The 26,284-nt window shown below is 41.3% G+C and overlaps 2 protein-coding genes, 1 non-coding gene and 1 pseudogene across 3 annotated transcripts in view; 1 reads left to right on the top strand and 3 right to left on the bottom strand.

Annotated features, from left to right (window-relative positions):
- Positions 1-26,284, bottom strand: part of SLC4A8 (solute carrier family 4 member 8) — an 829,308-nt gene that overhangs the window by 422,212 nt on the left and 380,812 nt on the right. The gene's annotated exons all lie outside the window — the stretch shown is intronic.
- TFCP2 (transcription factor CP2) overlaps positions 1-26,284 on the top strand; it is a 76,143-nt gene that overhangs the window by 6,140 nt on the left and 43,719 nt on the right. Inside the window, exon 2 of the mRNA XM_049783423.1 lies at positions 25,351-25,502. Within this exon, the coding sequence (XP_049639380.1) occupies positions 25,351-25,502 (152 nt within the window). The remainder of the gene's footprint in view (positions 1-25,350; positions 25,503-26,284) is intronic.
- On the bottom strand, positions 4,632-4,769 carry LOC126023268 (small nucleolar RNA SNORA51). Its single transcript, XR_007500450.1, has one exon. It is a non-coding gene; the product is annotated as a small nucleolar RNA SNORA51 (small nucleolar RNA).
- Positions 10,023-10,635, bottom strand: LOC126022634 (60S ribosomal protein L15-like; annotated as a pseudogene).

The raw sequence follows: 26,284 nt of genomic DNA, 5'->3' as shown, positions 1-26,284 counted from the left end.
TTTTTTTTTTTTTTGGTCAAACCAATATTTGGACTGAAAAAACAGGATGTAACAAATATGCAGTGGTGACCTTTATGGGGTGAACTATATGTAGGATTAAAATTGCTGGGTTATGTGGTATTGCTTTCCAAAATACTTTAGAAAACATTCCTCCCTTTCTTCCCTTTTTATAGTTTATTTTTCTTCAAAATTCCTATCTTCATTTTTTTATTGATGTATCATGAATTCATTTTATTTCATTTTTGGGCCATACCTGATCTGCCTGCCTGCCTGCCTGCCTCCTTCCCTCCTTCCCTCCCTCCCTTCTTCCCTCCCTCCCTTCTTCCTCCCTCCCTTCCTCCTCCCTCCTTCCCTCCCTCCCTCCCTCCCTCCCTCCCTCCCTCCCTCCCTCCCTCCCTTCCTTCCTTCCTTCCTTCCTTCCTTCCTTCCTTCCTTCCTTCCTTCCTTCCTTCCTTCCTCCCTCCCTCCTTCCTTCCCTCCCTCTCTCCCTTTCTTCCTCCCTCTTTCTCCCTTCCTTCCTTCTGTTTTTGGGTCATACCTGGCTGTACTCAGAACTTATTCCAGGTTTTGTGCTCAGGGATCACTCCTGGTGGGGCTTAGGAGACCATATAGGGTGCTATGGATTAAACCTGGCTTGGCTGTGTGTGATAGAGGCACCCTACCCTCTATCTAAACAGTCCCACACCTCCTGGTATGTTAGCTCAGCTCTCATGGGGTTGTGCTCTAGCAATTGAGGGGACCATGTGGCTCCAAGAGATCAGACTTGTGAATGTCATGCTCTGGCCTTTTGAACTAGCTCCTCAGGTCTTCTGTTGTTTTTCCCAATCATTCCCCACTTCTCTTCATTGTGTTGGTATTATTGCAGTAGTTAAGGTGAGGGTGTTGTGCATACACCCAGTGATGCTCACAGCAGTTCTGGTGCTCCACTCTTGACCACTGTACTCATCAAGTTGTACTTTTTGAGATTTTGGTGTTTGCTCATATGCTTACTGGGGGTGGGTCACACTTTGAGTTACCTGCTCACACACATTCTGGTAGCGGTGCTTGCCTGAGGTCACACTTCTGGCTGTGGTGCTCACACATCTTTGAATTATAGTGTGCATTGGGAATTATACCCCTTGTTGAGATGCTACTTTACATCAGGCTGTGATATGGCTGGAAATTGTGGCTTTGGAGAGCAGACAGCAGAGCTGATAGGATGTACATTGCATGCAGCAGAACTGAAGATTGTATTTTCAACTAGATGCTTGCAAGGAGTTCTAAATCAGTGAATGAGTTTTCTTGGTCCCACTTTATCAGTGGTAATATGACCGGGACTCATACTAGTTTGATTGTAGAGCTCTTCAGGGGCTTCTGTGATGCTCATGTATGTGCTCATGGGAGCTGTGGGGAGAGGGTTGCACATGCTGTGGTGCTTGCTGTTTTTTTCATTTTTGCCCTTCTAGTGATTGATCTCAGGGCCTTAAACACACACCCATGATGTGTGCTGTACCACTTGAGCCACTTCTTTAGCCTCACACATTTGTTTTAAATTTGGTACTCACATATTGGGTCTGTGTGTTGAGAATTCCAGACAGAAGAGCTGCTGGTTTTGTGCTAGGCACTGTAGTATCAGACTCATGACCTTACACTTGGAAGGCAAGTGCTTTTTTCTATTATGTGTTTTTTGTTGTTTTTTTTTAATTTTGGGGGCTCAAGCGGTGGCACAAGCAGTAGGGTGTTTGCCTTGCACATGCTAGCCTAGGACAGACTGAGGTTCAATCCCCCGACGTCCCAGATGGTCCTCCAAGCCAGGAGCACATAGCCAGGAGTAACCCCTGAGCGTCACCGGTGTGGCCCAAACCCCGCCCCCCCCAATTTGCTTGTTTGTTTGGAACACACCTGGCAGCATAGGAGCTATTACTGGTTCTGTGCTCAGGAGTGATCCCTAGCTGTGATGGGGATTCAAACCAGGGTTGAGTAAGCACTTTAACCTCTGTACTGAATCTTCTACTTGGCAGGGACTTTTTGCCACTTATCTGCCCCCTGGTTTCTCATATGGTAATTCTACACTTGGGTATATGTGTATTTATAAGTTAATCAGACATTTTTATTAGTGGAAATGGATATTGAACCCAGCCAGATATTCTCATACTTGAGGCATCTTTTTCTGCTTAGATCACATCACTGGCCCCTATAAAAACATTTTTTTCTGAATTAATACTTTTTTTTTAATTTGAGCTATAACTGATAATCCTTAGGGCTGATAACTCAGTACTTGGGACTTAATAGTTCTGGCAGTCCTTAGGAGACCATGTAGTACCAGGGATATAAACCAAGCTTCCTGCCTGCAAAGCATGCACTCCAGTCTGAGATGCCACCTCCAGTCCTACTTTTATTTTATTGTTGTATTTTGGTTTTGGGGTCGGTAGTGCTCAGGGGTTACTCCTGGCTTTGCATTCAGAAATTACTTTTGGCAGGCTTGGGGGATTACATGGGATGCCTGGGATTTGAAGCCGGGTTGACCATGTGCATGATAAATGCCCTACCCTCTATTATTCCTGCCCAACCTACTTTTATTTTTCTTTTGGCGAATTGAACCCCAGGCATCACACATAATATAGAAAGCAATCCTATTGCTGGATATATCCCTAGCCCCTAAAGACTTTAGTTGCTGTATGTTCATAGCAAAATTGAGAGGTACAGAGACTTTCTACATTCCCTTTTACATTCACATCTACATAGATAGCTCCCCATTGACATTTCCCAAACTTTGTACCAGCGATTCAGTCTGGGTCACCTATGGGCAAGTCAAGTGTCCTACTCACTGTACTATTGTCACCAATTTTTTTTTTTTTAAGATGGGGATATTCAAACATAGGTTATTTGATACTGGGTATAATCTAGTAGAGTGAGCTTGATGGCACATGTACTGGCACAATCAAATTCATAGGAATTGAGAAGGCTTCCAAATTAGATGGAAGCCTAGGAGAGAGGACTTTGTATCAGTGTATCATCAGAAACAGAGAGGGAAATGATTGTAAAGCCAAGTTTGCTGAAATAACCGCTGAGCTAAGGCCAGTCCTGGAACAAAGAGGGAAATGACCAAATGCAAACCGGGCTGCCTTTTTTGGTCTTTTCCCAGCTTCCTTACAGGTCCTAGCGGCACTGCTTAATCTTTATTCCCTGGTCTATGTCTGAGCAGGAACAGGGAGGCTCTGTCCTAATTCCCTCCACCAAGCTCAAACAGGGCCTCCTTTCCAGCCTTTTCTCAGCCTCCTTCTGGGTTTCAGTGTCATCACCGTTCATCTGCCCTTTGGGGCCAGCCAGGTTTGTGTCAGGGAGGGAATAGGGAACCTCAGGCCATAATCCCTTAATTCAAATGCAGTGGGGCTGTCTTTTGGGTCTTTACCCAGCTTCTTTCCAGGTCCCAGAGCCATTGCTGAATCTTTGTTCCCTGGGTACAATCAGGCCTGTGTTTTGATGGTAACGGGTAGGCTCCCATCCTAATCCCCTCCACCAAGCTCCAACAGGCCTCCTTTCCAGCCTTCTTCAGCCTTCTTCTGGGTTCCAGTGCCATTACTGAAACCCCTTTCCTTCCCATCAGTCATCCTTTTCCCAATCTGCACGGATGCTAGTGCGTTCGTGTGAAGTCAGTTTAGTTTCCTGGCAGATTGGATCTAGCACTTCTTTCTCTTAGAAAATATACAGAACAAAGACCAGCTGAACAGAAATAATATGCAATATTTTTACTATACTTGGACAACCTTGCTAGTTTAGAACAATAATCTCTAAGAAGATATACCTTGAGCCACATTTCATACAAACAATTCAATAGATCACTTTCTTAAGCACTCTAATATTCCAGCACTCCAAACTACTAAATGCAAAGATCAGTGGGGAAGCTAAAGAAAACATGTTCTGTGGGGGATATGGAGAGAAATCCTGGCAAATCTCCAAGTCTATCCAAATGCCTGAACCTTATAGATGAGAACCTAAAATTAACACTTTATGGCTTAGCAATGGAAATCAAGGAATCACTAGACTGTGAAATTAAGAAATCTAAAGATGAGCAATTCAACTAACTCAAAGAAGAACTCCTTCAGAAGATGACAAAATTCATACAAATGGAACTGAAGGAACTAAAAGCCATGTTAGAATCGCACAGATGGAGAATCGCATAGATAAACTTGAATACAAATTATAAGCCAGAAGTGATATGTCAAAAAGGAAAGGAGAGACAAAACCCTGGTGAAGAAAATTTAAGGTACTTAATGAACAAAGACAAGAGAAATAATCTCTAAATTATAGGAATTCCAGAAGAGAAAGAAAATGGGAAAGGGGAAGAACTAGTGGTGAGGGAGATTATAGCAGAGAACTTCCCCACCTTTGGGAAAGAGGCTTCTCTACAAATCCAAGAGGCAAAAAGAGTGCCAACAAAATAGACCACAACAGAACAACACCAAGACATTTAATAATCCAAATGGCAAAAAACTAAGAGAGATCAACGCTTTAAAGCAGTAAAGGAGAAAAAAAAGCCCTCAAGTATAAAGGAAACAACATAAAAATCAAATCAGATCTTCCATTTTAAACAATCCAGGCAAGAAAAGAGTAGAATGACATATTCAAACTACTGAATTGAAAGAAACTTTTTTTGTCCCCCAATTCACAGTACAGACCAGACAAAGGGCCTGTGTTGAGGTGTATATGGGGTGCATTTACTATACCGCCTCTTTCTTTTTTTTAACTTTTTTAAATTTTTTTATATTTTTTATTTAAGTAACAAGATCATAGTTGGGTTACAGTCATAAACAGAACACCCCCCTTCACCAGTGTAACATTACCCCCTCCCCCTTCCCATCCCCTGCCTATATTCGAGACAGGCATTCTACTACAGTTATTTGTTTTTAAGTTCAGTAAATTGTATTTTTTTCCTTAAAGGATGAGTAAAAAAGTATAGTAAAGGTGTGATAGTGGCAATTGCCATTGTTTGCATAGGTCCAGAAAAATGGGGAAAATGGAAAAAAATCCTTGACCTGATTACAAAAAGGCCTCACCCCAGAAGTTTATTGGCATAAGACCGACTCTGGGTTCCAGGCATACCAGTCTGTCCAACCCAAGTCATTCTCCATGGTCCTGGTGAAACTTTTTCACACTTTAGCTATTGTTGGTATCAGATTTTTATATTTGAAGACTCTGGATTCTGTGCATTTCTTTCATTGATGTCAGGCTGATGTGGAGCATCCTCTAGTTTCAGCATACCATTAAATGCAGAGTGATCTGCCCTGCATGCAGACTGTTGCTGAGTTGTCTGGGTGTTGGGAGCACTATTTGAAGTAAGTCAATTCCAAAGCAATGGTAGTTCTTCCCTGGTAGAGGCTTGGATCCTGGTAATGTTATAGACAATTGTGGTTGTTTCCATAGATGGTATCCACTGTTCAGGTGTGTGTGGGCTATGCCCATTCTTTTGAGGCCTAAGCCAAATCATTATGCCAATGTTCAGGGTAAAAGGCCTAATTACATTACCAAATATGTGTTCCCATCTCTATTAGATAAAAACCTGTTTGCATATGTATTATTTTCCTATTTTAATGTGCCTATGCAAAAGAGAAGCAATGCCACAGATATTGTTGGTGCATTTGGGGGCCAACGAATAAAGTCCAACATTCCCCATAACTTGGTTCAAACATGAAATCTATACAGAGATACTCTTCTACCAGTATTGCTTATAAAACAGATCTCAAAGGGGGGAAAATCAAACAATCAAATAACAGTCGGTGGGTAAAATTGTCACTATATGAGGATGTTCGAAAAGAGTTATAGATGTTAAGGGAATACATCTGAGATATACAAAGGAGATACACGTGTCCCTTTTATGTTTTAGAAATAGTCAAGAGGGAGGGTGTTGTTTCTGAGTCACCACTTTGGTCTGTGATTTGGACAAACGAAGAGCACTTGGAGCCATGCCCTCCCCTTGTTGCCTGCTGAAGCTTCTGACTCCCCGAGGGCATTTGCTTCCTAATTGCTGGAAGTTGGAAGTTCTTCAGTCCCCTCCCAGCCCCTTGCAGGAACAAGGAAGCCAGGGGCCTCTTTTAAATTGCACCTCCCCGGAACCCACTTGCTGGGACCCTGAGCAGGTGTCCAGAAATAAACCTGGGGACCGGGAGGAGAGAGAAGGCTGTGGGGGGCAGCTGAGGCTGCATCTCCCCCTTATCTTTGCCAAAAAGCCTACAGCGTGAAACCTTGCCGTGACGTGTTGCCTGCTGAAGCTTCAGACTCCACCCAAAAAATTACTGTGAAAGATATGTAATCCACCTTGGCCAAAACAAAACTCATTAGTACAGAAAAATGGTTAAATGTGGGGTAAGAAGGAAAAAAACGAGCTCCTGGACAGCTTTCAGATTATGACAAGCAGATGAAACACAATGATATCCAAATATTTGTCAATATGTTCCGCGTGGGGACACTAGCCCCGCGCGATTTCACAATGGACAGGTTTAATAAGGAAACTTCCCTGGTAAGTCCTAAAGCCAGAACCTATTGGGCTGCTATTCCCACCTCACTGGCTTGCCCAGGAATGTGGCCAGGAGAAGCCCTGGAGTTCCGGAGGAAGGAGGTAGAGGGGTGCTGGGGTGACCCATGTCCCGCACCCCTTCCTAGGCCTGGTTAAAGAGGCCTTTGGCATGGCGGAGGGCTGCCAAACCCCATGCTGGCAGAACTTCTCGGTTCCCAGAAAAGAAGGAGATCCTTCCAGAGCTAGAAGGCTGGAAGATCAGAGCCCCCACCCGTGTCCCTCCCTTTGGAGTAGGGAGGGAAATGGGGAAAGCCTAGGGAAACCAAGAAGCTCCTCCAAGGGACCCACCTCGCTGGCTTGCCCAGCCATGTGGTCAGGAGAAGCCCTGGAGTTCCAGAGGAAGGAGGTAGAGGGGTGCTGGGGTGACCCATGTCCCGCACCCCTTCCTAGGCCTTGTACCTCCTCTTTCTATACAGTCAGTGTAAAGAATACAGCCTGTGATAAGAATTGGAAGGTCTTATCTTTTGAAAGAAACTCTTAACCTAGAGTCCACTATTCAGCAAACTCATTTATAGGGGAAGGAGAGTAAAAAACATTCTCAGACAGGGCCGGAGTGGTGGCGCAAGCAGTAGGGCATTTGCCTTGCATGCACTAACCTAGGACAGACCATGGTTCAATCCCCTGGCATTGCATATGTTCCCCCAAGCCAGGAGCGATTTCTGAGCGCATATCCAGGAGTGACCCCTGAGCGTCACTGGGTGTGGCCCCAAAACCAAACCCCCTCAAATTTTTCAGACAAAAAAAAGAACCTGCAATATTTGCGCTAACCAAACCAGCCCTAAATGAGCTACTCAAAGAGCAATTGCACAAAAACAAATCCTCAATTGTAACAACAGTTCTACACAATATTATGTGTTCTGTCAATAGTTTCCTTAAATGTCAATCCTTTGGTCCTCAAACTACGGCCTGCGAGCCACATATTGTATTTGTTCCCATTTTGTTTCTTCACTTTAAAATAAGATAAATGCAGTTTTCATAGAAATTTATTCATATTTTTTGTTTGTACTATAGTCCAGCCCTCCAGTGGCCTGAGGAACAGTGAACTGTCCTGTTTAAAAAGTTTGAGGACCACTGGATTAAACTGTCCCATCAAAAATGGATACAGCTGTTTAGATTGAGCAGGTGTCCAATCAACTGCTCTTTATAGATGTCTATAATAATCTAATGCTTTTATCTACAGAAACGGGTGCAGAATGCATTTGGAAGCCATGGACTTTCACTACAGTGCTTGCTATAAGGAGCTTTTTTTTTTTTTTGGAGAGGACTTATTTCAGTTTAATAGACATTTATCCCTTTAGTTGAAAGACCTTCAATTACAGGACCTTGGAATATTTTAATGAAAGTAATTTAGGTCTCAAAGTTTTGAATTCACATGTTTCTGGAGCTGAGCTTTCAAGACAACTAAAAAAACCTAGTTCAGGGCCAGAGAGATAACATGGAGGTAAGGCGTTTGCCTTTCATGCAGAAGGTGAGTGGTTTGAATCCTGGCATCCCACATGGCTCCCTGTGCCTGTCACGGGCAATTTCTGAGCATAAAGCCAGGAGTAACCCCTGAGCGCTGCCAGTTGTGACCCCCCCCCAAAAAAAAAAAAAAAAAAAAAAACAACCTAGTTCACAAATACCAAAATATCCCAAAGCATTTCAAACATTAAGCCAGTCCATATGGATCGGAATGATATGATAGCACAGTGGTGGGGTTTTTGCCTTGCATGTGGCTGACCCAGGATGGAACTGGGTTTGATTCCCAGTATCCCATATGGTCCCCCAAGCCTGCCAGGGCAATTTCTGAGCACAGAGCCAGGTGTAACCCCTGAGTACCGATAGGTGTGGCCCCGAAACCAACCCCCCCCTAAAAAAATAACTGGAGGAATTCTTTTCCTACATTTATTATTTATTTATTTATTTATTTATTTATTTATTTGGGTTTCTATTGCTCTGGTCCCTATTCTTTTTCTTAAATTTATTTTTGGTTTTGGGGGCACACCTGGTGATGCTCAGGGGTTACTCCTGGCTATGCGTTCAGAAATCGCACCTTGCTTGGGGACCATATGGGATGCCTGAGATCAAACTGAGGTCTATCCTGGATCAGCTGCATGCAAGGCAAACACCCTACTACTGCGCTATCGCTCTGGCTCCCCTATTACTGTTTTTTTTTTTTCAGACCACACCCATTTGATGCTCAGGAGTTACTCCTGGCTAAGCCTCAGAAATTGCCCCTGGCTTGGGGGGACCATATGGGATGTTGGGGGATCGAACTGTGGGCCTTCCTTGGCTAGCGCTTGCAAGGCAGACACCTTACCTCTAGCGCCACCTCGCCAGCCCCTCCTATTACTTTTTATACTCAAATTTAGTCTAGACAAAATAAGCCTAGTCTGGAAGAAGACATGATGCAAACAGCGTTCCACAAAATATTGTGAATGTGTGGTATATGATGGGAGCAAGCGACAATCTACAGTCTAGGATTTTTGTGCAGTTTTGACTTGGGACAAAAAAATACCCACAAAAACAAAGCACAACCAAATAGTAGTAAAGTTCAATTGCAAAACACAAATCTGTACTTGCATTGACATCTACTGACCTTTCTCAAGGCCTTGCGGGAGTAGACAACATCAGCTCACACTGCTCCCCCCCACCCCCCCCAGTGCTAGAGCTCCAACTCAAGGCTTCATAAATATGCACTTTGAAACATTGCCTCCTTATCATAATGGCTATTATCTATCCTTGGGCCAAACCACCTTTTGCAATATTTGCATTGATGTTTACTTTACAATGTTAAGTTCCTTCCTCCTTAGAGTTCATTGTTTTAGTACACACCAGTGCACATAATACTCTGTAAAAAATTGTCTAGATGTCCTGGAATCATGAAATTGAACCATAGAATCATTTGTGAGAATCTTTACAAGTTTACTCAATCATCTAAAAATGGTGGCTTTTAAGTTTTTATTAAAGCAGTTACATAATGAAATATTGATGAAATTCAGTGTTTTTTCTCCCTTGCCCCCAAAATTTAGTATTACATGAATCTCAATTCTTTTCTTTTGCACATAACTAGGATATTCTCCACATTTCCTAGCAAAATCTAACTTAAAGAAACCAAAGGAGGCACTTGAGAGTAAACTAGCACTGTATCATCCCTTTAGTAAAGCTGTATGCTCATTCACATGCACTAACACATCTACAAAGCTACTTAATCCACTTCTCTTTTGCAGAATTTATTTTACACCTAATTACCAAACAACATTTTAAACAGACACATCTCCCTAATAAGATAAAGCAAAGACAAAAGCACTTAACTTACTAGAAACTAGATACACCAATCATATATAGTCTTCAAACATTATTGCTCTTACCTTTCATAATTTGACAGTGCATTCAGGAAATAATCTGCAGACTAATTAACAGAGAACACCCATAAGCAGACATGACAGTCCTAAGCTGTTTATTAGGAGAATTTTACAAATGTTACTTATTATCGGTAACAGTAGAGCTGAAGAGTATTGCGTCTTCTCCAAACTGCACAGCGACAGCCACCAGTAGTGGGATGGAACTTGACTCTTTTTAAGACGTTGGCTCAGCCTGCAGATATCAGCCCTTGCATCTCCCTGTGATTGTGGACTAGTTTTGTGATCCACTGGGTATTGGGATTTCTTCTGATAGCTTTATGGAATGGATCAATGAGGATAACCTCAAAGAATTTGTATGTGGAATCTTTACCACCCTAGTAAGAATTCAGGACTCTCAGAGCCCCACAGTGTTGTTCAGCTCATTCCTCAGTCACAGACTGAAGGCTCCGGGCAATCTTGAGCTGGTTGACACCATGATGCAAGGGGCTTGCCATACGTTGTTTCCTTAAGCACTGGATGTTTGCGACCACAACCGTGCAAGCAAATACTGTAGATAACATAACCTTGGTTGGCCTTGTATCCCAGTCTGCACGTTTTATTCAGCTGGGTGAATTGCACTGGAGCCCCGTGCAAAGCCGAGAGCTGGCTGTACTGCTGGCAGTGTACTCGGAAGAGAAATTGCATCACACCTGACTGTTTCTTCCTCCAGAGCTCCTGGATATACTTGTACATGCCCATCTTGGCTTACTGATGGCTGCCACCAAATTAAAAGGAAAGAGCCTTTTCTATAAGTAGTTTTTTTTTTGTTTTGTTTTTTTGTTTTTTTGTTTTTTTTTTTTTTGGTTTTTGGTTTTTGGGTCACACCCAGCAGCGCTCAGGGGTTACAAATCGCCCCTGGCAGGCACGGGGGACCATATGGGATGCCGGGATTCGAACCACCGTCCTTCTGCATGAAAGGCAAATGCCTTACCTCCATGCTATCTCTCCGGTCCCTCTATAAGTAGTTTTAATGTTTTAATTTTACTGTGTCTATAATAACTCGATCTTTTTGTCCACAGTGGTACTTTGAGATATAGGTTGGCCACCCCAGTTCCACATTGCAATACTGTACCATATTGGGCTCAAAAGACAGGGCTCGTTATGATAATGTCACGACAAAAATTCTAATCTATTCATTTTCTACTTGATTATGTCTGCTAATATAATCGAATGTTTATGTCCACAGATAGCAATGGAATATGCAACTCCATGCCATAAACTCATGTTACAGAGTACATTCATTGAATATGTTTTTGTAATCTGTTTTCAATTGTAGGTAGTCTACCATTATACCATAATGCTCATGATTTTAAGTTGCTTTTAGGAAAGGAAACTGTATACTCAAGACCCTCTAGACAGTGTTTCATGGTGTAGACTCCTCTTACAGTGCTCATTACCATATCACTTAATTTTCTAGACTTGAAAATTATGATTGTTTTTCCCCCTCTTCTTCCTGAAAATTATGATTGTTTTTAAGAATGCTCTATGTACAATCTAACCCACAAAGCCTTTCTTCAGTAAAGTCTACCCTCACCAATCATGATTGGCCTAGAAAATGGAAAACCTTTATATTTGACTTTCTGGCTTTGTATTTTTTTAAGCATTCTGTCCCATTTCACCTGGGTCAGCTTGCCACTGTAATCCATGGATCGATCCTCAGTGTCTGTCTCTGTGTGCACCTGAGTGGATGTGTTGGTCACCTCAATGCCTATCTGTAATATACATAATATCTATATTGTATACTGTCATATATAACTTATATAACATACATTCCCCTTATATATAACCCCTCCTCCCCCTCTTCGCTTACCACCTCACAAATTCTTTTCTAGCCCTTCACTCTCTCACCCCCCACCTGTTATTTACCCCCCATTTATCCCTTTTTACCCTCAGTTCTTAACTCCCCAGGAAGCGGAACATTCCCTCCACCACAGCCAGTTGCCAACTAGCTTTCAAAGTGAGAAGATAAGATTCTCAACCTAAGAAGCTGCCACTGCTGCTGCTGCTCTTGGCAGTCCCTTTTCCCCCCACCTTCCTTCTCTGTGGACTGTTGCTCATTACCAGATTCGGTTTCTGAGAAGCCCACAGCTCAAGGACATTTTCTGATAATGTGACTGCTGGGAGCCATTTATTAGACTCCAACAAAATTACAGGCTGAAGCTGTGCTCCAGATTTTATTCCCCCAAGACTATTTCAAAAGACTTAAAAGGGAGCATGTATATCTCCTTTGATTATTTCTTTTTTTTTTTTTTTTTTTTTTTGTGGCTTTTGGGTCACACCCGGCAGTGCTCAGGGGTTACTTCTGGCTCCATGCTCAGAAATTGCTCCTGGCAGGCACAGGGGACCATATGGGACGCCGGGATTTGAACCGATGACCTTCTGCATGAAAGGCAAACGCCCTACCTCCATGCTATCTCTCCGGCCCCTGATTATTTCTTTAGATGTATTTCTTTAATAGGTATAACCCTTATTGTCTATCTTATATAATTTCTTATGCAATTTCCTCCATTTTGGGGGATCTACTAAGAAATTTTAGTACCATATTTTCCAGCATATAAGATGACTTTTTAACACATGATAAGCTTCTTAAAGGTCGGGGTCATCTTATACACTGATAAATGGCATGCTGAAACTTACTCAGGGACGAGTAATCCGCCCCCATCTTACCATCACATCCCATCCAGCTGCCAGATGTCACCACTCAGTCCTCTGCTTATCTGATTCATCTTTCAGGGCACACAGAGGAGCTGTGTGCATCCCATCTAGCTGGTGGGTGTCATCACTGGTATGCAGCTTTCCCGTGCTCAGTCCTCTGTTGAGCTTTTATGGGACACAGAGAAGGCACTCTTTCTCCCTCTAGCTGTCCTATTAATCACTGCACCCCAGCCAGCTGCTCTTGGAGGAGCCCCCTCTCCCTGCTCTCAATGTAGATCACAATTAAAAAATCACAGTCACTCTCTACAATGACAAATGTAAAATGATTGTCGGTACTCCGAAGTCTAGCTTAATTAAACATACACTATTAGTCTTTGAGAGTTCTACTCTTTTTCTTTTATGTTTTTTTAATTTTCATTTGGTGGGCGTTAAAAGAGAGGTAGTCTTATATAGCGAATATAGCCCAAACCCTATATTTTAATAGGAAAAGTATCTTATACTTGTATAGCCCAGTCGCCTTATATGCTAGAAAATATGGTAGATAAGTTTCTCTAATGTTCCAAGTTCATGTTAAACCCAGGTTATAGGGATTATTTAGCTTGTTATTTTTACCCCCATATGCACCAGTAGTACTATGTGGCATTGTTCCTTTATGCATAGGCACATTAAAATGGGGAAATCTTACGTGTGGAAACAAGTTCTTGTCTACTAGGGATAGGAACACATAAATTTTATATTGCAGTGGGGTCTTACACCCTGAACACTTGTCCTAGTGAGTTGGCTATGGCTTCAGAAGATCGGATTTTGGCCATTCACCCCCTGAACCTTGGATCCCATTCAGAACCAGCATGGTATTCTGCAACAGCACCAGGAATCAGACTTACACCAGGGAAGGTCCTAATGCTGCCCTGGCATTGACTTGCTTCAGAGTGGGTTCATATGACACCCTGATGACTTGCTAATAGCAACAACCTGCTTTCAGGGCAGGGTTCTCTGCATTGCCATGTAAAGGTGAGATGAAACGAAGATACTCTATGTCACCCAGACTCTAACATAGGATCTGTACAAAACCCAGGATCTCTAACTACAGAAACCTGACCTTGACAACTGTGATTGTGAAAAGCTTTTACTGGGACCACAGAGAAAGACTTTGGGGTTCGACAACTTAATATGCTTAGAGCGTGTAGTTGGTCTTATGTCAGGATGCTGCATGTGTAAGGTTTCCCTGTTTTTAGGCCAAATGTTTTTCCTTTCTATTTTCCCCATGTTTTGATATGCCTATACAAACAACAACAACAACTGCCATGCACACCCCTTTTTATTGTATTTTTTTATCTCTTATTTAAAAAAAAAAAGCTTACCAAACACTTCTGCTATTGTATTAATGACTTTATGGAGATACAATAATTTTCACAAATATACTTGCTACTTTTTCTTCTTTATTTGTTCTTCTCTTTCACTTTATTTTTCAGTTTTTCTATTTTTTCAATAACTTTGCTTCCCTTTATCTTGAAACAAATGTATTATGATCAGTTATGTCAACTATGTGATGTATTTCTTTAAATAAAAATATTTTAAAAATACAGAAGAGGGAAATACTATTAGGTAGGTTATAGTTTGTATATGTATAAGGGTGTGTGTATGTTATGGGGGTGGGTTGTTCATGCATGGTGGTGTTTGGGGAACCATATATGGTGCTGGGGATCTAACTGGGGTTCTCCAGGTGCAAGGCAAGTGCCATAACTTCTGTACTAGCTCATCTGGGCCCAGGTAAGTAGTTGTGTAGGGGTGAAGATGTTTAAAAATATTGCGGGCTCCCTGTGTGTGACACCAGGCGGGGAAAATCCGCGAAAGTACACCGGCCCAGTGGGGCTCAGCTGTGAAAGACTGTGAGTGTGACCTGTCTATGTCTGTCTACTGTCCTCTTGCGTGAAACTCTTGCGAGTGGAGCAAAAAGAGCCTCCAGAAACCTCGCTCGCCCAGACGCCATTTTCAGGGAGGGACTTCAGAGCATAAAAACCGGCTAACCTTTGCAAAAGCTGGCTCCCTGTGTGTGACACCAGGCGGGGAAAATCCGCGAAAGTACACCGGCCCAGTGGGGCTCAGCTGTGAAAGACTGTGAGTGTGACCTGTCTATGTCTGTCTACTGTCCTCTTGCGTGAAACTCTTGCGAGTGGGGCAAAAAGAGGCTCAGAGGAGCACGGCCGCTCCGCTTCGCTACGCGGCCGTGCACTCTTTCTACGGAAAGAACACCATTGCAACAAGAAGGAAAAATCACACTAAGAACAGCGCTATATCACAGAAGCAAACATTTCTCTCTGGACTGTCTTCTCTGTTGCATGCTCGGGCCTAAGATTTGACCCAGTGTGAGGCTTCATCCACGGAGGACTCCCCTCCCTTAGAGGCAAGTCAGCCCATCCAGAAAGGGAGGAGCCAGAGGAGTGTGCTGCCTACATCATATAGACAATGAATACCACCACAACACGTAGAAAAACCCACAATACAAGTGTGACAATGGGGAAACAACGCAGGCCAGCATCAGACATAGAGAATGAAGATGACAATTCTGAGGACCAGATAATGACTGAACAACTAATCAACCTCTCAGATAAGGACTTTAGACTAGCAATATGGAAGGTGCTCAACAGACTCCAAGAAACCATGGATCGAGTTGAACAGAACACTAATAAGAACCAAGAAAATATGAAGGCAGAAATGACAAAACTCCAAACTGAAATAACATGTCAACTAACAGGACTGAAAAAGTCAGTAAACGAAGTGAATGACAAAATGGATAAGCTCTGGGACAGGGTATCAGAAGCTGAGAATAGACTTGGTGCTGTGGAAGATGAGATACATAACAATTCCATACAGCAGGAGAGATTGGACAAAAAACTTAAAGCAAATGAGCAGACAATGGAAAAATTAGTCAAAGAATGGGAACAGACGAAAATAGAAGTCTATGATAAGATCAACAGAAACAACTTAAGAATCATTGGAGTCCCAGAAACCCAGGAAGAAAATTTCCAGGAAGAATCAATGGTCAAGAACATCATTAAAGAGAAACTTCCAGAGCTAAAGAATATATGTGATCAAATCCTGCATGCCCGAAGAGTACCAACCAAAAGAGACCCCAGAAAAACCACCCCAAGACACATCCTAGTCACAATGACAAATCCCACAGATAGAGACAGAATTCTGAAAACAGCAAGATCAAAAGGGGAAATCATGTTCAAGCAAGCTTCCCTGAGCTTTACAGCAGACCTGTCACCAGAAACGCTCAATGCCAGAAAGCAGTGGTGGGATATTGTGACAAGACTGAATGAAATGAATGCTTCACCCAGAATACTATACCCAGCAAAACTCACTTTCCGGTTTGATGGAAGAATACATGGTTTCACAGACAAAAAACAGCTCAGAAACTTCACAGACACAAAACCAGTCTTAAGAGAAAAACTGAAAGACCTAATCTAAGACAAGACTACCCAAAAGACACACCAAATTTTGAAATAAAGATGGCGTTAAATCCCAGGACAATTCTTTCTCTCAACGTCAATGGACTAAATGCACCAGTTAAGAGACACAGAGTGGCTAAATGGATCAAAAAACTCAATCCAACCTTCTGCTGCCTACAAGAAACGCACCTGAATAGTCAGAACAAACATAGACTCAAAATAAAAGGCTGGAGAAAAGTTATCCAAGCAAACAACACCCATAAAAAAGCTGGAGTGGCCATACTAATATCAGATAATGCAAACTTTATACTCAGGAAGGTTGTAAGGGACAAAGACGGACATTTTATATTAATCAAGGGGTACGTAGAGCAGGAAGAATTCACTCTCCTAAACATATATGCACCGAATGAGGGGCCAGCAAAATATTTAATACAACTGTTGACAAATCTGAAAAATAATATCAACAACAACACAATAATTGTGGGGGACCTTAACACGGCTTTGTCAACACTGGACAGGTCAACCAGACTGAAACCCAACAAGAATATACTAGACCTGAGGAGAGAAATGGAAGAAAGAGGCCTAGTGGATATATATAGGACACTCCATCCCCAGAAACCTGGATACACATTCTTCTCCAATGTACATGGGACATTCTCCAGGATAGACTACATGCTGGCACATAAAACATACCTCCATAAGATCAAGAGGATAGAAATTTTGCAGGCTACCTTCGCTGACCACAAGGCTCTGAAATTATTTGTGAACTCCAAAGGGACTCAGAAGAAACACTTTAACACCTGGAAGTTAAACAGCCTCATGCTCAATAACCAGTGGGTCCGAGATGAAATCAAGGAGGAAATCAAAAGGTTCCTGGAAACAAATGACAATAAAGACACAAACTCTCAGAACTTATGGGACACAGCAAAAGCAGTACTGAGAGGAAAATTTATAGCTATGCAAGCACACATCAGGAAGGAAGAAGGAGCTTACCTGAGTAGCTTAATGACACAGCTAATAGAACTAGAAAATGCTCAACAAAAGGACCCAAGAATAGGAAGACAGAAGGAAATAACAAAGCTGAGAGCAGAAATCAACGAAGTGGAAACTCAAAAAACAATCCGAAAGATCAACGAAAGCAGAAGTTGGTTCTTTGAAAAAATAAACAAGATTGATAGACCACTGGCAAACCTAACAAAGAAAGAGAGAGAGAGAAACTTGATAACTCGTATCAGGAATGAAAAAGGAGAGATCACTACTGATATGACAGAGATTCAAAGGGTAATCAGAAACTACTTTGAAAAACTCTACGCCACTAAAAATGAGAACCTGGAAGAAATGGATAAATTCTTGGACTCTTATAATCTTCCACGGTTGAAGGAAGAGGATGTAGCATATCTAAACACCCCCATCACCATTGATGAAATTAAAACAGTAATCAAATGTCTGCCGAAAAACAAAAGCCCAGGTCCAGATGGATTCACTAATGAATTCTATCAAACTTTCCAAGAGGAACTACTGCCAATCTTGGCAAGACTCTTTCATGAAATTGAACAAACAGAAACACTTCCAAATAGCTTTTATGAAGCCAACATCACCTTGATACCTAAACCAGACAGAGACGCTACCAAAAAAGAAAATTACAGACCAATATCACTGATGAATGCAGATGCAAAGATCCTCAACAAAATCCTGGCAAATAGGATTCAATGCCTCGTTAAGAAGATCATCCACTACGATCAAGTAGGTTTCATCCCAGGAATGCAAGGCTGGTTTAACATCCGTAAATCTATCAACATAATACACAACATCAATAACAAGAAAAATAAAAACCACATGATCATATCAATAGATGCAGAGAAAGCATTTGATAAGGTCCAACACCCATTCTTGATCAAAACTCTCAGCAAGATGGGAATGGAGGGAACCTTTCTCAATATAGTGAAGGCCATCTACCACAAGCCAGTGGCAAATATTATCCTCAATGGAGAAAAACTGAAAGCCTTCCCTCTAAATTCTGGCACAAGACAAGGCTGTCCTCTCTCACCACTCCTATTCAACATAGCACTGGAAGTACTTGCTATAGCGATTAGGCAAGAAAAGGATATCAAGGGAATCCAGATAGGAAAGGAAGAAGTCAAGCTCTCACTGTTTGCAGATGACATAATACTCTACTTAGAAAACCCTAACGACTCTATCAAAAAGCGTCTAGAAACAATAGACTCATATAGCAAGGTGGCAGGCTACAAAATTAACACACAAAAATCAATGGCCTTTCTATATACCAATAGTAATAAGGATGAAATGGACATTAAGAAAACAACCCCATTCACAATAGTACCACACAAACTCAAATATCTTGGAATCAACTTGACTAAATATGTGAAGGACCTATACAAAGAAAACTATAAAACTCTGCTCCAAGAAATAAGAGAGGACACACGGAAATGGAAACACATACCCTGCTCATGGATTGGCAGGATTAACATCATCAAAATGGCAATACTCCCCAAGGCATTATACAGATTTAATGCCATCCCTCTAAAGATACCCATGACATTCTTCAAAGAAGTGGATCAGACACTTTTGAAATTCATTTGGAACAATAAACACCCTCGAATAGCTAAAGCAATCATTGGGAAAAAGAATATGGGAGGAATTACTTTTCCCAACTTTAAACTGTACTACAAAGCAACAGTTATCAAAACAGCATGGTATTGGAATAAGGATAGGTCCTCAGATCAGTGGAATAGGCTTGAATACTCAGAAAATGTTCCCCAGAGATACAACCATCTAATTTTTGATAAAGGAGCAGGAAATCCTAAATGGAGCAGGGAAAGCCTCTTCAACAAGTGGTGTTGGCACAATTGGATAGCCACTTGCAAAAAATTAAACTTAGACCCCCAGCTAACATCATGTACAAAGGTAAAATCCAAATGGATTAAAGACCTCGATATCAGCCCCAAAACCATAAGATATATAGAACAGCACATAGGCAAAACACTACAGGACATTACAGGCATCTTCAAGGAGGAAACTGCACTCTCCAAGCAAGTGAAAGCAGAGATTAACAGATGGGAATATATTAAGCTGAGAAGCTTCTGCACCTCAAAGGAAATAGTGCCCAGGATACAAGAGCCACCCACTGAGTGGGAGAAACTATTCACCCAATACCCATCAGATAAGGGGCTAATCTCCAAAATATACAAGGCACTGACAGAACTTTACAAGAAAAAAACATCTAACCCCATCAAAAAATGGGGAGAAGAAATGAACAGACACTTTGACAAAGAAGAAATACACATGGCCAAAAGACACATGAAAAAATGTTCCACATCACTAATCATCAGGGAGATGCAAATCAAAACAACGATGAGATACCACCTCACACCCCAGAGAATGGCACACATCACAAAGAATGAGAATAAACAGTGTTGGCGGGGATGTGGAGAGAAAGGAACTCTTATCTACTGCTGGTGGGAATGCTGTCTAGTTCAACCTTTATGGAAAGCGATATGGAGATTCCTCCAAAAACTGGAAATCGAGCTCCCATACGATCCAGCTATACCACTCCTAGGAATATACCCTAGGAACACAAAAATACAATACAAAAACCCCTTCCTTACACCTATATTCATTGCAGCTCTATTTACCATAGCAAGACTCTGGAAACAACCAAGATGCCCTTCAACAGACGAATGGCTAAAGAAACTGTGGTACATATACACAATGGAATATTATGCAGCTGTCAGGAGAGATGAAGTCATGAAATTTTCCTATACATGGATGTACATGGAATCTATTATGCTGAGTGAAATAAGTCAGAGAGAGAGAGAAAAACGCAGAATGGTCTCACTCATCTATGGGTTTTAAGAAAAATGAAAGACACCCTTGTAATAATAATTTTCAGACACAAAAGAGAAAAGAGCTGGAAGTTCCAGCTCACCTCAGGAAGCTCACCACAAAGAGTGATGAGTTTAGTTAGAGAAATAACTACATTTTGAACTGTCCTAATATTGAGAATGTATGAGGGAAATGTTGAGCCTGTTTAGGGTACAGGCGGGGGTTGGGTGGGGAGGAGGGAGATTTGGGACTTGGGTGATGGGAATGTTGCACTGGTGATAGGTGGTGTTCCTTTTATGACTGAAACCCAAACACAATCATGTATGTAATCAAGGTGTTTAAATAAAAAAAAAATTAAAAAAAAAGGTATCTATTAAAATAAATGTGGTTTTTAGAAACTTCAATAACTTCTGATTTAGTCTTATAAAAAAAAATAAAATAAAAATATTGCATATGAGATTTTGTAGAGACAATTGCATATAAAATTTGAGTTACAGAGGGCCAAAGAGATAGTACAAGTAAGGCATTTGCTGGATTTTATCCTTGGCACTACATATTGCACTCCCTGTCCTCAGCACTTCCAGGAATGATCCCTGAGCATATAGTTTGAGCACCAATAGCTGTAACCCCCAAACATTTTTTTATTAAAAATTGAGTGACATGAAAATACTCAGGATTTCTTTCAAAGATTTGTCGATAGTCAAATGCTAGATAGAGATCAGATAATAAGTGATATTATTTTCACTAGTATAGTCCAACCATGTTTGCTGAGTACCTTTAATTATAATGACCCAGAATTTTTGTTTGTTTTTGGGTTACATCCAGTGCTCAGGGATGGCATCTGAATTGGCCATGTACAAAGGGCATGTACTACCTTACCGGCTATACTACCTCTCAGGCTCCTGGAATTACAGACTTTTTAAAAAAGAAAAAGAGAAGATAAGTAAACTGCACCCAGCAGTTTGTTAGGGGTTGGGAAGTCTGAGGAGGGGTTAGCAGCTAGCATTATCTCACTAGGAAGCTCCAATTCACTGGAAATAGTGTAGTGACAGTTTGTGTTTACATTTTTAAAGTTTGTGTTTTAAAAGATTGCAGATTAAAGCATGATAGTAAAACTGGTTTCTATCCTGAGAAGGTTTGAAAGTTTGAAATTCAGCCTTTTCTGCATATCCCTAGAAATGTCTTGATGGCATCATCAGTCCTATTTAGGGATCTCTTTTGTATTTTTCTTGTTTGACACCCTCACCTGATAGTGCTTTTTCATAAATAAGATTTATAATGCCCTTTTTTATTTTTTGTTTTGAGGCCATACCGGCTGTGCTTAGGGGTACCTGGCTTTACACTCAAGAATCACTCCTGGTAGGGGACTAATGGAGTGCCAGTGATCAAACTCGGCGGGTCTGCTGTGTGCAAGGCCTTATTCAATGTCCTAGTGCTCCAGCCCCACCTACTGTAAAATTGCATAGACTTTTTTTTTTTTTTTTTTGGTTTGGTTTGGTTTGATTTTGGATCACATCAAGCAATGCTTGGGTATGGTGTTTGTAGGGGCACACCTGGCGGTTAGAGAAGCAAGTAGGTGAGCGCCTTATCTGTCACTGTACTACCGCTCAGGATCTAGATATCAAATCTTTGAATTCTGAAATGGGGAATCTATTTTTTATGAGAAAGTTTTCAGATTAAGACTGTTGGAGAATCCCTAGAAATAGATAACCCAGGAAAATGGTTTATTTATTGGCTAAATGGTAAGTCAGTGATTTTAGAAATTTAATCAAAGTACCAGGTACTAATGATGCCACAGGTGAGGTTTTCAGTTTGCAGAATTTTAATGAGATTTTTTTTGGCTGATAATATCTAATCTATTGATGGAAGAGAAAACACCTGTAAAACTGTGTCTAGCAAATCTCCTTAACGGGGTGCTTTTGTTTATTCAGATTTCTTTGATTAAACCTGTAATGTTTTACAAGCACTGTGCAAATACAATTGTAACTGTCATTGGTCAGATATTTTCACATGTTTTTCAGGTTCTAAAAATAAAAGTTTTAGGGGCCAGAGTAATAGTACAGTGGAGAGAGAGGGTGCTTGCCTTCACATAGGTGACCCAAGTTTGACCCCTGGTGTTCTATTTGGTTCCTGATCCTGCCAGGATTAATTTCTGAGTGCAGAGCCAGTAAGTAGTAAACCCTGAGCACTACCAGGTATGGCCCCAAAACAATGCAAAAAAAGTTTTCTGAAAATTTTGAAGTTTTTAGTGACTTTGTAAGCTTATGGAAAGTTAAAATTGCATGGCTTATCGAGGTAAATAAATTAATCCAGACAGAGTAGAAATGAGGGAGATTGGTGTAAGCAAGAGTATATATTGTGTGTACAGGTGACCTTGTGCCTTTTTCCCACACGAAGGTGGAATTGAATGGTATTCTTGCCCCCAGAGCAGAGCAGAAGAAACGCTAAGTAGCAGCAACAGATATATTTGTAATTTTTAGATCTTAATATCTCAAATAAGAAAATACAGTGGGGTGTTTTTTTTATTGTTTATCAGATCAGACAATTCTGTGTTAACTTTAGGGCTTTTAGATAATTTTGAATTCTTGCCTCAAATGATATTTCTTTGTTTAGTCATAAGGGATTAAGTATAATGTCACATTATGTTGAGGAGATGAAAAACTGTTGCTATAAATTAACCTGGCTAAGTAGTGACATTTGAGAAGGGGGGAATGCCCTACATTCGCAAAGGTTGAGCTGTTGCTACGCTGCAAAATCCGATTTGCCTTAATTCCTGGTAACCTTCACTAATCTTTCAAGGAATCATTAGATGTGATGTAATTGAGGTTGAAATGGTAACAAAGTCTCTTGAAGACTAATCTCATGATCTCAAGTTTTGAATTCATTTGCTTTACTTTCTATTATTGGCATCATGTCCTAATATCTCTTGATTTTAAGATATGAAAAAATGGGAACAGGGAAATCCTGATTTCTAGGAAACCACTTCTGGTGGTGGTTATTGTGGGAGGGCATACTCACCGGTACTCAAGTCTTACTCCTGGCTCTGCACTTAGTTCACACCTGGCAGGGTGATGGGAACTTTATGTGTTGCCAGTGAGTGAACCTGGTTCAGCAATATTTGAGGCAAGTGCCTTACCCTCTGTTATATCTGTTATACGCATAGTTATGTATGTATTTATTTATTTATTTTAGTTCTTTTGGCCATACTCAGCTGTGCTCAGGTGACCATGCTGTTCTGGAATTGAACTCGGGACTGTGCTTGCAAAGTTTGTTTCCCAGCCCTTTGAACTATATCTTTGACTGTAGGAGTGTAATATTTGTTTGTTTTAGAGACACACCTGGTGGTGCTCAGGGTTTACTCCAGGCTCTGGGCTTAGGGATCACTCCTGGCAGGGATCAGGGCACCATATAAGGTTCCAGGGATTGAATCTGGTTAGCAGTGTGCAAGGCAAGCACCCAACCCACTGTACTATTATTGCTATGGCCCTATGCATAGCATTTAAATTACAAAAAAAGGTTTTCATTTTAAATGTAAGGAATATAGATAAGATCAAGTAGAATCCTAACCTGTTATCCTACCTCAGGTATCTGTTGCTTTCTTTTGTACCTATAAATACTTCATGATCTATACAGACATTTTTTTAAAATATTGTGTTATAGACTATAAAGTTTCAAATTTACCTAAAAAGAATGATGTAAAAAAAATCCTTTGGGCTCATGCCTCATTTAAAAAATTACAGCATTCTACTACTCTTTCATTTATATCATTTCCTGTCCTCACAATAATTTACATTCACCAATGATGATTGGCCTAGAAAATGGAAAACCTTTATATCTGACTTCCTGGCTCTATATTTTTTTAGCGTTCTGACCCATTCCACCTGGGTCAGCTTTTCAGCTGTAACCCATGGATTGATCCTCAGTCTGTCTCTGCTGTCTCTGTCTCTGTCTGTCTCTCTCTGTCTCTCTCTCTCTCCCTCCTTCCCTCTCCCTCTCTCCCTCCCCCCTCCCCCCACCCTCATCAGCTTTTCAGCTGTAACCCATGGATTGATCCTCAGTGTCTGTGTGTGTATGTGTGTGTGTGTGTGTGTGTGTGAGAGAGAGAGAGAGAGAGAGAGAGAGAGAGAGAGAGAGAGAGAGAGGGAGAGAGGGAGAGAGAGAGAGAGAAAGAGAGAGAGTGTATGTGTTGGCTAACTCAATGTCTATCTAATATCTGTCTGTAATATACACAATGTCTGGGACTGGAGCGATAGCACAGCCATAAGGCATTTGCCTTGCAGGCGACCAATACAGGATGGAACCCGGTTCGATTCCCAGCTGCGCTCAGGGCTTACTCCTGTTTCTACACTCAGAAATCGCTCCTGACAGGCTCAGGGGACCATATGGGATGCCGGGATTTGAACCACTGTCTTTCTGCATGCAATGCAAACACCCTACCTTCATGCTATCTCTCTGGCCCCACACACCTTTTTTTTTTTTTTAATTGTATTTTTTAAATCTCTTTTCTTTTAAATTGAGGCTCTCGCCTTTTTCATAGAACCTTGGGACATGGATTACTTTATTTTACCACATATTCTCACTTTTTTTTTTTTTTTATAAAACTAAGAAGAAAGGAATAAAGAAAGGCTGGGGGCCCAGGCCAAGTGGTCTTGGATACATTGGCAGGGAACTAAATAAGGAAGGAACTAAATATCCAAGCCAAAGTTAACAATAATAGAAGCAAGGGACAGAAACTTAAAAATTTAGACTTTAAGGGGCCTGTTATACTGGCAGTCCAAGGGCCAAAGGGTGGTGGTATAGGATGCACTCCTGGTTCATTGGTGGTGGGAAGGGCCCTGACTCATTGTATATCTGAAATTCAACTATAAAGGACTCTGTAGATCACAATTGTTTCAATAAAAGAAAGAAAAGGAGAGGGTCAACTGATATGATTATAAAGATAATGTAGTTAGTCCTTGTCTGAGAATGAAAATATTTCTGAGTGCCCTAAATTGACATTTTATTTGGGATCATATCCAGCAGTGCTCAGGACTTACTCCTTGCTTAAAGCTCAGGATTCACTCCTGGATGACTCAGAGCTATATGGGGCACCAAGGATCAAACCCTGGTCAGCTGCGTGCAAGGCAAGCGCCCTACCTGCTTGCTGTACTATCATTTCAGTCTTCTAAACAGACACTTTAGAATAAGGCACACTTTGCAGAGCTCTTTTAGGAACTCCTGTCTAATTCCTAAAAACTCTCTTTGGTTACGTGGGTTGTGTCAGTGGTGAATAACTGTCATTACCTTTGTTGTGCTCAGGGAGCTGTCATTTGAATGAGCTGGTCATTTGAATGGTTGGAAACAACCTTCACTAGAGTGAGTCATTTTTAGTGTCCAAAGCGAATTTCAGTTAAATTATATAATAGCCTGTCTGTTCTTACACCATGGTTGATCTTAATGTATATCATTTGTTTTATTTCAGTGATGTTCTTGCATTGCCCATTTTTAAGCAAGAAGAGTCAAGTTTGCCTCCTGATAATGAAAATAAAATCCTACCTTTTCAGTATGTGCTTTGTGCCGCTACCTCCCCAGCAGTGAAGCTCCACGATGAAACCTTGACGTATCTGAATCAAGGTTAGCTGCTTCCTTGTTCGTGAGTATTAGTGTAGATCTGCTGGATTCAGGATAATACTTTTTTCCTTTTTGGTTTTTGAATCACACCTAGTGTTCCCAGGGCTACTTTCAGTACATTACTTTGGGGGTTCATGGTGGGACCATGCAGTGCTAGGAATGGACCCTGACCACCCTCACTACCCTGATTACTTAACATGAACATTAGTCCTTTGCACTATCTCTCTGACCCCTTTTATATAAAGATATATCTTTCTAGTGTGACCTGGCAAAATTGAAACCTTTCACTGTATAAATATGAGTTGAAGGTGTAATTTTTGATATATTTATATTTTTTAATGTAATAATAGGTTTTATTTGGAAATTCTAAGGGGAGAGAGCTAGAGAAAGTCAAGTGATCAGGAGAGAATGTGCATTTCTCCATAGGCATAGAGTGCCCCACTACACATCCTAATGTGACTATAGGAAAGCTAATACATGCACATCTAAGAAGGGGAGAAGCGGATGACTTGTGCGTAGGTCTGCAGCACACATGTGTGCAACATTGACACATGGACCCAGGGAGCACATGTGCAACTATTTGTTTTTTTTGGGGGGGGGCACACTCTGCGATGCTCAGGAGTTACTCCTAGCTCTGTGCTCAGGAACTATTCCTGGTGGTGCTCTAGGGACCATTTGGGATGCCAGGGATCGAACCTGGATTGGCCTCATGAAAGCCAAATGCCCTACTCACTGTACTACCACTCTGGCTCCTCATTTTTGATATATATTATTGGCTTCTTCAT

Source organism: Suncus etruscus, chromosome 11 (genome assembly GCF_024139225.1).
Source record: "Suncus etruscus isolate mSunEtr1 chromosome 11, mSunEtr1.pri.cur, whole genome shotgun sequence".
In the NCBI taxonomy this organism is placed as follows: domain Eukaryota; kingdom Metazoa; phylum Chordata; class Mammalia; order Eulipotyphla; family Soricidae; genus Suncus; species Suncus etruscus.
Note: the sequence above shows the minus strand (reverse complement) of the source record. Positions and strands in the feature narration are given on the sequence as shown.